At 44.5% G+C, this 8,768-nt stretch overlaps 1 protein-coding gene across 1 annotated transcript in view; it reads left to right on the forward strand.

Moving 5' to 3' along the window:
- The window catches only part of LOC102203624 (glycogen phosphorylase, muscle form-like), a 13,080-nt gene extending 4,909 nt beyond the window's left edge, over positions 1 to 8,171 (forward strand). The window contains exons 6-20 of the mRNA XM_005754709.1: positions 696 to 807; positions 891 to 973; positions 2,001 to 2,144; positions 2,257 to 2,349; positions 2,758 to 2,904; positions 3,062 to 3,225; positions 3,308 to 3,422; positions 3,494 to 3,595; positions 3,673 to 3,820; positions 3,907 to 3,965; positions 4,448 to 4,589; positions 4,753 to 4,960; positions 6,499 to 6,633; positions 6,813 to 6,879; positions 6,966 to 8,171. Coding sequence (XP_005754766.1) covers positions 696 to 807; positions 891 to 973; positions 2,001 to 2,144; positions 2,257 to 2,349; positions 2,758 to 2,904; positions 3,062 to 3,225; positions 3,308 to 3,422; positions 3,494 to 3,595; positions 3,673 to 3,820; positions 3,907 to 3,965; positions 4,448 to 4,589; positions 4,753 to 4,960; positions 6,499 to 6,633; positions 6,813 to 6,879; positions 6,966 to 7,115 — 1,869 coding nt within the window. The 3' untranslated portion in view covers positions 7,116 to 8,171. The remainder of the gene's footprint in view (positions 1 to 695; positions 808 to 890; positions 974 to 2,000; positions 2,145 to 2,256; positions 2,350 to 2,757; positions 2,905 to 3,061; positions 3,226 to 3,307; positions 3,423 to 3,493; positions 3,596 to 3,672; positions 3,821 to 3,906; positions 3,966 to 4,447; positions 4,590 to 4,752; positions 4,961 to 6,498; positions 6,634 to 6,812; positions 6,880 to 6,965) is intronic.
- The last annotated feature ends 597 nt before the right edge of the window (positions 8,172 to 8,768 follow it).

Below are 8,768 nucleotides of genomic sequence, written 5' to 3' on the forward strand. Positions count from 1 at the left end.
TTGGTAATGTTGTGTGAAGCAGGACTTTTTCCCGCAGTGCCAAATCACACATTTGTGTATTTGTATTGTAAGATGAAGACCTTATGATAATACAGAGAGAACGGCAACAGTCAGAAAACTCGCTGTGAGCAAGCTCTTGGTGACGATGAGAAGGAAAAATGTCTTTTTAAAGTAAGAACCCTGCGGCTGAACCAGGCTCAGTGAGGGGCTCCAGTCTGCCCAGTGATTTGGAGAAAGTGGGACAAAGATGCACCGTAATCTTCAGATGTGGTTACACTCATGGCAGTAGTAATGACCATGGCAGTAGAAGAATGCAGGGTGGAGAGAGTCCCGTCACTTGTTCTCTGCATCAGAGAAGGTTGAATGCAAACAACAGTAACAGATATGAATGCTTTCTGGTAGCTTCCAGCTCAGTATCTGTGCCTCGGGAATATGTGAAGGATTAGAGAGTTCAGCTCTTCATGTCTCCCCGATGAACACCTCAGTTTGCCTGAAGATGTCTGAACCCAGGAACCTTGCACTGTGGTATTCCCTCACATTCCCTGTAATGATACCTGGGACGGATGGTTTGTATTTGCCCTGCAGCCCCATCTCAGTCTAGCTGGCTTGTCCTGTGGTCTGTGACATCATCCCTGACAGTAAATCAGCAGACTGTAGTTCAAACACTGAGAAATGATGAAGTGTGTGTGTTCCAGGTGGTTCTGGCTCTTCCCTATGACACTCCAGTCCCCGGCTACAGAAACAACATAGTTAATACGATGAGGCTGTGGTCTGCAAAGGCGCCCTGTGACTTTAACCTGAAAGACTGTGAGTACTGCCCTCTGCTCACATCACTCTGTGAAAAGTAGAACCAGCAGACATGGACTGCTCTTCTTGCTGTTGTCCCACAGTTAATGTTGGAGGCTACATTCAAGCTGTGCTCGATAGAAACCTCGCTGAGAACATCTCCAGAGTGCTCTACCCCAACGACAATGTGAGTGGATTTACAGCTGCACTTCTTATTTATTTGAACTTTTGCTTCGTTCACATGAACTAGTGGATGGTGCTGTGCGTGACATTGAGAGTATTTGCTCATCTGCTTTCACACACGTATGAACTTCAGCGACATCCCATTCTTAATCCCTAAAGTTTAATATGATGTCAGCCCACCCTCTGCCGCTATAACAGCTCCAACTCTTCTAGCTTTCCTCAAGGTTCAGGAGTGTGTTTATCCCTGTGCCAGGTGACATTTTTCCTTATCTGTCCAGTGTTTTAAAAGTTAAGATTGACCCAACTCCTGCAATGATTGCATTTGGGACTTGGAAATAAGCACAGGGTCTGCAAAGGGCACAAAAACGTCTCTTAGTGCACAGGTTCCCAAAGTGTGGGGCCCACATCTAAGGGGGGGGCCCCAAACCAATGCAAGGGGGAAGGGCAACGGAAGAAAAGGAGAAAAAAAAAAAAAAAAAAGGAACGCTTGGACGCTGCTAGCATAATTGACAGGTTTTTGACGGGGCTCCCACACAAACGCAAAGCAGGAAATGAAGCATCGCTGAATATGTTTCCAAACCAACTTCATTCTAAGCCAAAGACTAGAAAATATGGTGAAGCATATCTTCCCTTTGGTTTCACCTGCACAAGTGCCGAGGTAGGTCTCCCCTGCAGAATTGGTTTTCCCTGCGTCAGGAGCAGCGCTGGGCTCTCCAAAACACGGACAAACAGGATCCCACATTCTTGATTTTTAGTTCACAGACACTTGTTGTAATGACCAACTACTCCTGACATTTTGGAGATGTTAGCTCTTTATACAGTAAAGTTGCAGTGAGATACAAATAATAGCAGGCTGATCCTGCCACGATTTGTTCCCTCGGTTCAAATCACGGACTAACCTGATGATTTCCTCCTCCTGAGCTGCTCTCTTTTTCTGTGCTTCTTCCATAATAATGTCAGCGGGTGTACCGGCAGCAGATTGATTGTAAGCATTGAACTCTGGTGTAACAGCTCTTCATACTCTCCTTCAGTTCTTTGAAGGGAAGGAGCTGCGTCTGAAGCAGGAATACTTTGTCGTAGCTGCAACTCTTCAGGACATCATCCGTCGATTCAAAGCCTCAAAGTTTGGCTCCACAGAGTTTGTGCGGTTAGATCTTTCCACACTGCCAGACAAGGTGAGCTTGCTGTCATTCTGTGTTATTTGCTTCTCTTTTGTTTTTTACTTTCTCTTATTGATTTCTCCTAAAACTGATGATCATGAGTTTTCTGTTTTCTCTCCATGTGCAGGTGGCCATCCAGCTGAATGACACCCACCCTGCTCTGGCCATTCCTGAACTGATGAGGCTGCTGGTGGACATTGAGAAAGTGCCCTGGGAGAAGGTATCACATCGCAAACTCTTAACTTTTCCATCCAGTGTGCATCTGTAGTGAGTCTGTGGGACCCTAATGATGTATTTAAGACTTCAAACTGAGCTGGAGACCATAAAGTCACTGGGAAGACGTTTAGTGAGCTCTGCAAATAAGAAGTAGGTGCATTAAGAGTCGCTACCTGCCATTAAAACAGATGCAGTTTTCAGACTCTGGCTACGCTGATCAGCCCATATTTTATAGACGTTCTAGGATTCTTCGACCGGGATTCAGTCTCATTGTTTGTTTGTGTCCTTAGCGCTAACCTCAAACCAAGTCACTGATCAGCTAAAAAAGTGCTTTCACATTGGTTCACATTTTCTTTAGCACAGTTTCTTAAATGCTAACCTAGCTGCCTGTGGCTCTGGCCTCTGTGTCTAGGCCTGGGACATTGTGATCCGAACCTGTGCCTACACCAACCACACCGTGCTGCCTGAGGCACTGGAGCGCTGGCCCGTGGACCTCTTCCAAAACCTGCTGCCTCGACACCTCGACATCATTTACGAGATCAACAGGAGGCACCTGGAGGTATGAGGGGAGGATGTAATATTGGAGCTTTTCAGGCAATAAGGTGCCTGAAAAGCTTTGTGAGCAGAGAAAATGTGGTTCGTTCTTGAAGAATGAAACATTTTTTTTATACGCACAGCAGTGAGTAATCTCAGAGTGTTTATCTTCACTCCTCCAGCGCATCTCGAAGCTTTACCCAGGGGACACTGACCGCATATGTAGAATGTCCCTTATTGAGGAAGGAGATGTGAAGAAAATCAACATGGCTCATCTTTGTATTGTGGGCTCTCACGCAGTCAACGGAGTGGCCCGTATCCACTCAGATATCATCAAAAACACTGTGTAAGGAAACCTGTAGGAATCCAGCTGCATAACATGTTACAAAGATGTTTGGAAGTTTCTCTGACTGGTGTTCCACGTTCAGGTTCAAGGATTTTTACGAGGTTGACCCTCAGAAGTTTCAGAACAAGACCAACGGTATCACCCCCAGGCGCTGGCTGGTCATGTGCAACCCCGGTCTGGCTGAGGTCATCGCTGAGGTGGGTTAGTTATTTGTGAACGTTGTAAGTCTTTGTAGAGATCTTGCCTAACTCACCTGCTTAACCTCCAGAAAATTGGAGAGGATTACATCCGTGACCTGGACCAGCTGAAGAAGCTTCTGGACTTTGTGAATGATGACGCTTTCATCCGGGACGTAGCCAAAATCAAACAAGTGAGAGCTTAAAATGCCAAAAGTAGAATGCACTCTGTTTGCGTGCTTCTTTTTACACCCTCTGTCTGAACTTTCAGGAGAACAAGATGAAGTTTGCAGCGCATCTTGAAGCGCACTACAAGGTGAAGATCAACCCCAGCTCCATGTTTGATGTGCAGGTGAAGAGGATCCACGAGTATAAAAGGCAGCTACTCAACTGCCTGCATATCATCACACTGTACAACCGTGGGTGCTGCTGAGCTTTAACTCTCAATCCAGACTTGTCTTCTGTTTAACAAACAAACAAACAAACAGTCTTTCTCTCTGATCAGGCATTAAGAACGAGCCCAACAAGCAGTGGACACCCAGAACGATCATGATTGGAGGAAAGGTGAGCAGCAATATTCCTAAAAGTTTAATGTGGTCAGAAGAAAGCCTGTCATGGAAGCAGTTTATTCCCACACCCACTGCACTTCACACTACATCAAATCCAGCCTTATCTAGTATGTGTCTGGGCCACTTTGACACAGTCAGTCATAAACATGGCTGTCCATCTGTCTGCACATGGATGTTGTTGCATCAGAGAAGCTGCTTGTAGACACCTGTCTCACCAAGCAGGACCTATCTTCTTCTTCTACCTCATTCGGTAGTTTTATTCACCTGTAGTTTATAGACTGCTGTGACAGGACAGGCTATGAAACTGTGATGATTTAGAAGCACCTCTGGAGGAAAATTGAGCATGATTGAGTTGAGCTGCACGTCTTGGACGAGTTGAAGCTAGCTGTTAGCCACTACGAATTTAACACCTCTTTTTGAACTTTGAGGGTGTGGTGAGCCTCTTGGTTTCCCAGCATGTGCCTTCTGCGTTTCTAGGCTGCTCCAGGATACCACACTGCCAAGATGATCATCAAGCTGATCACGTCCATCGGAGATATCGTTAATAATGACCCCGTGGTGGGAGATCGCCTTAAAGTCATCTTCCTGGAGAACTACCGCGTCACACTGGCTGAGAAGAGTAATAAGTTTTTGACTGTGTCTTACTGTAAATAAGTGATGTATAATATCACTTATTTACACTACAGCTGGATAAACCTGATCTTTTATGTTGGGTCATTCTCTGTTGGGACAGTAGCACATAAAGCTGACTCCACTGTATTCCGTGTGTCTCCTCTGTGCAGTCATCCCTGCGGCTGACCTGTCTGAGCAGATTTCCACAGCAGGTACTGAGGCCTCGGGCACAGGGAACATGAAGTTCATGCTGAATGGCGCCCTCACCATTGGCACCATGGATGGTGCCAACGTGGAAATGGCAGAGGAGGCTGGAGAGGAGAATCTGTTCATCTTTGGTATGAGGGTGCACGATGTGGAGGCTCTGGACAAGAAGGGGTGAGTTTTAAAATGGTCTTGGTTCAGAGGTGTGTGTGTGTGTGTGTGTGTCTCTGTCTGTCTGTCTATATATATGGAGATGTAGATATACATCCACATCCACAACATCAGGGATAAGTGAGATGCTTGGCTACAACAACCAAAAGGAGACTAGAGGCCAAGATCTAGGTAGCATAGAGGGATGTTAGCCAACTTCAGTTGCAGAAAGGTAACTAAGAAGTACAGCAAAGTGTCCATACCTGAGGCCTTGGAAACAGCTGCTAAAGATTCACAGCCTTGGCCAGCCGCTTGAAGAAGTATACCCGAGAAACAATATGAGAACAGCACCACCGAGGCTGGGGGCTTTTTTTCATAGGCGAGCGGAGCAATACTGGAAGAGCATATGGGAGAAAGATGCAATGCTCAGCAGCCAGTGGATCTAAGAGCAATTAGTTACTTTATTGCTTAGTTACTTTTTAAAAAAAAAACATGATACACAACCTGAGTATAACAAGGCAACAGACCTTTCAGCCCAGTTCTATTTTTTCTGCATAATCCATCATATTAAACTGAATCAAATGAAAAAGTCTCTTTAAAACTTGTTTTATTAGTTTATTAGTTATCTTTTAACTTTATGCATCAAGTAAAAATTAAATTATATGCAACAATCTTTGACTGGAAGAAATGTTTAACATTTAAACCTATTTCCTGCATAATCCAGCAGATAAAATAATGTTTTGGGTTTCTACTCTTTCAAATAGATGCGAGTAAAATCAGCAGAAAATAAATTAAATCAAAGACTCAGCAGCTCTTAAATCTGTTGTCACCTGTTTAGCTGGAGTGGGGTGGGTGGAGGTTTGCCCACAGCTGTCCTGTCAGTGGGAGAATCCGGGGTTTCTGTGTGAATGTCACATTCCCGTGGCAGCGTGCTCGCTGCTCGCTCAGAGTTGAAGTTAAATTTTTCGCTGTAGAAAGAAGTTTTCTTCCCACACAACGTGAACAGCAGACGCTGATGTTTTTGTCACTTTTCACAGAATCAAACTCAAAGTAATGTGATTACTTCCACGCTTTAATCGTTGCATGGTCGTGCTCTCTCTGCACTCCATATTATCCATTGTTGATCTGCACACGTCTGTTGCTGCCACGGATGTCTTACGCTCAAACATGTGGAGGGTGAAGGTAACAGTGGTCTCAGTGGTAATCGGAGCACTCAATGCGCTGACTTCCAAGTTAGGCGAGTAGCTCCAGCAGATCCCAGGAACAACATCAGAGATCTCTGTCCAGAAGAGCGCAGTCCTGGGAACAGCTAAGATACTGTGCAGGAGCCTCGAGCTCCCAGGCCTCTGCTCAACTAGTTAGCTAAAGTAACTTAACCATGTAACGGCAGCTGAACAGTATCATCACATAATAATAAAACTGAAAAGTATTTTCCACCTGGGATGTTGTGCTTTTTAAAGCCCTGCTTTACCACCATGGAAACCACAGGAGTAACTTCCATCCACCGTCTGCTCTGTCCTGTGGAGCACAGCTAGCATCTCTGTGTTTTTCTCCGTCCTCAGCTACGACGCCGTGTCCTACTATAACCGTGTCCCCGAGCTGAAGCAGGCAGTGGACCAGATAGCAGGAGGCTTCTTCAGCCCCAGCCAGCCTGGCCTCTTCAAAGACCTCGTGAACATGCTGATGCACCATGACAGGTGAGCGCACGGTGGTCCCTAAACTCACGAGTCAGTACTTTGCATTCTAACTCACACTGTAGGCTCCAGTGATGTCGTGTCATTGCTGAGCAAACATGTGACTGACTTTCCCAGGCGTTAGACACGAGCTGAAGAGTGAACAATGCAGCTCACTGTTGAAACATTTTTATGTCCTGCAGGTTCAAGGTGTTTGCTGACTACGAAGACTACATCAGATGTCAGGAGAGAGTCAGCGCGCTCTACAAGGTATGCTCTGCTGCTAGTGAGGTCATGTACACAAGTATTGTCCAATAAATGGCACCTGGCCTGTGACGCCCTCTCTATGTTAACAGAACCCTAAAGAGTGGACCAAGATGGTGATTCACAACATTGCTGGCTGTGGAAAATTCTCCAGTGACCGCACCATTTCTGAGTATGCCCGGGAAATCTGGGGAATGGAGCCCAGTCTGGAGAAGATCGCTGCTCCGGATGCCCCTCGCTAAACCAAACTACCTTCGTCCGTAGCTCAGCACGTGGTACGGCAGCCAGAGACAAACCCTGTAGCTTCTCACTGTGCACTGTGGCATTATTTCTTTACAGTAACGATCCCTGTACAACCTCAACCACTTCCAGTTCACCCTGTGCTAACTGGAGCTGAAATGGTCCACTGTGGATGTGTGACAAATTAAAGGAAAAAGCAGAACCTGTGACTCCCCCACTGAGGGCTGTGGAGGTATTTTACCTCCATGGGTTTGATCCACTTTTCTCTTTTTAAGGGGAAAGATTTTTGATCCTGAAAAGAGAGGGAATGATTTTTAGAAGTATGGTCTGCCATTAGTCCATTTCCAGAGAGTGGGAATCAGTGCCAAGGATTAAGGCTGTTGGCGTCCCCTTAATAAATTATTTCATCACTTGTTTTTCCTTTAACTTGTTACATGTCTTTATTTTTCTTTCTTCACCAGTAGCATCTGTACCACTTGTACAAGCACTACTAGGCACTGAGCTGTTTTATGTAAAGTGTAAACTGTAGGACGCATAACAAGTACTGTTCATTTTATTATTTTTACTAGTAGTACTTGTACTCCACTAACCGCAGATTATGAGAAAACTGGGAATGTGTTTGGTCACTACAGGATAATTGAGGCCTGTCTTTAACAAGAGCTAGACTACATTCCCTCCTTCCAAAAGCCAGCATAACTGCAGATAAACCCGAGTCCTGTCACTGTTCCTGACCAGTCACGTCTTCCATGGAAGAGTGTAGCCTCCCAGCAGTACTGTAACTAAAAAGCATGTACCCGTGTTTCAGCACATGACTATTTCACGTTCACTGTCCAGCTGCTTGTCCAGTGTTGTACGATGTTAGCTGAATGTATTCATTTGTGTGTTTATTATAGTTGAAGTTTGGTAGCTGTGACATCCTGTCAGCATGTGTTGTCTTTGTGCTGTAGTCTGTTAGACATTGATGGTGCCTACTCTTTGCATACCTCTCTGGAACATGTGTGTACTCTCAGCTGTATTTGTGTGTAACATAGAAGAGTGATATTAAAAAAGCATTTATCATCAACTTTTTGACTCCTGGAGTTAATGTGTAATTCTGTTTGAAGAACGATTGGAGCAAAAATGAGGAGAAAGGAAAACGATGCATTCAAGGAAAATGTTCCAACATCTGTGAAGGGACCAGCATTTAAAAGTGAAAACACACACACGCACACTTTATCCTTTCATGCAATTCACACAATTTTCTGACTAAATCAACGACCAACTCCAATACTCTATTAGTTTATTTTGGTTTTCTCTTTTTCATTCCAAAGTGAGGAAGTTTGTCTTTTACAGCACGGTCAGCTTTTCCCTATTTTCTGAAATTCTGATATTTTTTTTTCTTCCTATTTTTCATTAGCACTAACCTTTAAAGTCAGTTTCTAAAACTGACTCAACAGCAGTTGGACTGCCGATTAAACTTAGGACGTCACTTTAGTCTCGTGACTTGCTTGATAAGATAAGATAACCTTTATTAGTCCCACACGTGGGAAATTTGTTTTGTCACAGCAGGAAGTGGACAGTGCAAAAGTTATGAGGCAAAAATTAGGATACAATAAGAATAAATACAGTACACAACTGTACAGAATAGAATAAATAAAATACTATATACAGTAGAA

This window comes from Pundamilia nyererei, unplaced genomic scaffold, assembly GCF_000239375.1.
Source record: "Pundamilia nyererei isolate P.nyererei 1_Seehausen unplaced genomic scaffold, PunNye1.0 scaffold00630, whole genome shotgun sequence".
NCBI lineage: Eukaryota > Metazoa > Chordata > Actinopteri > Cichliformes > Cichlidae > Pundamilia > Pundamilia nyererei.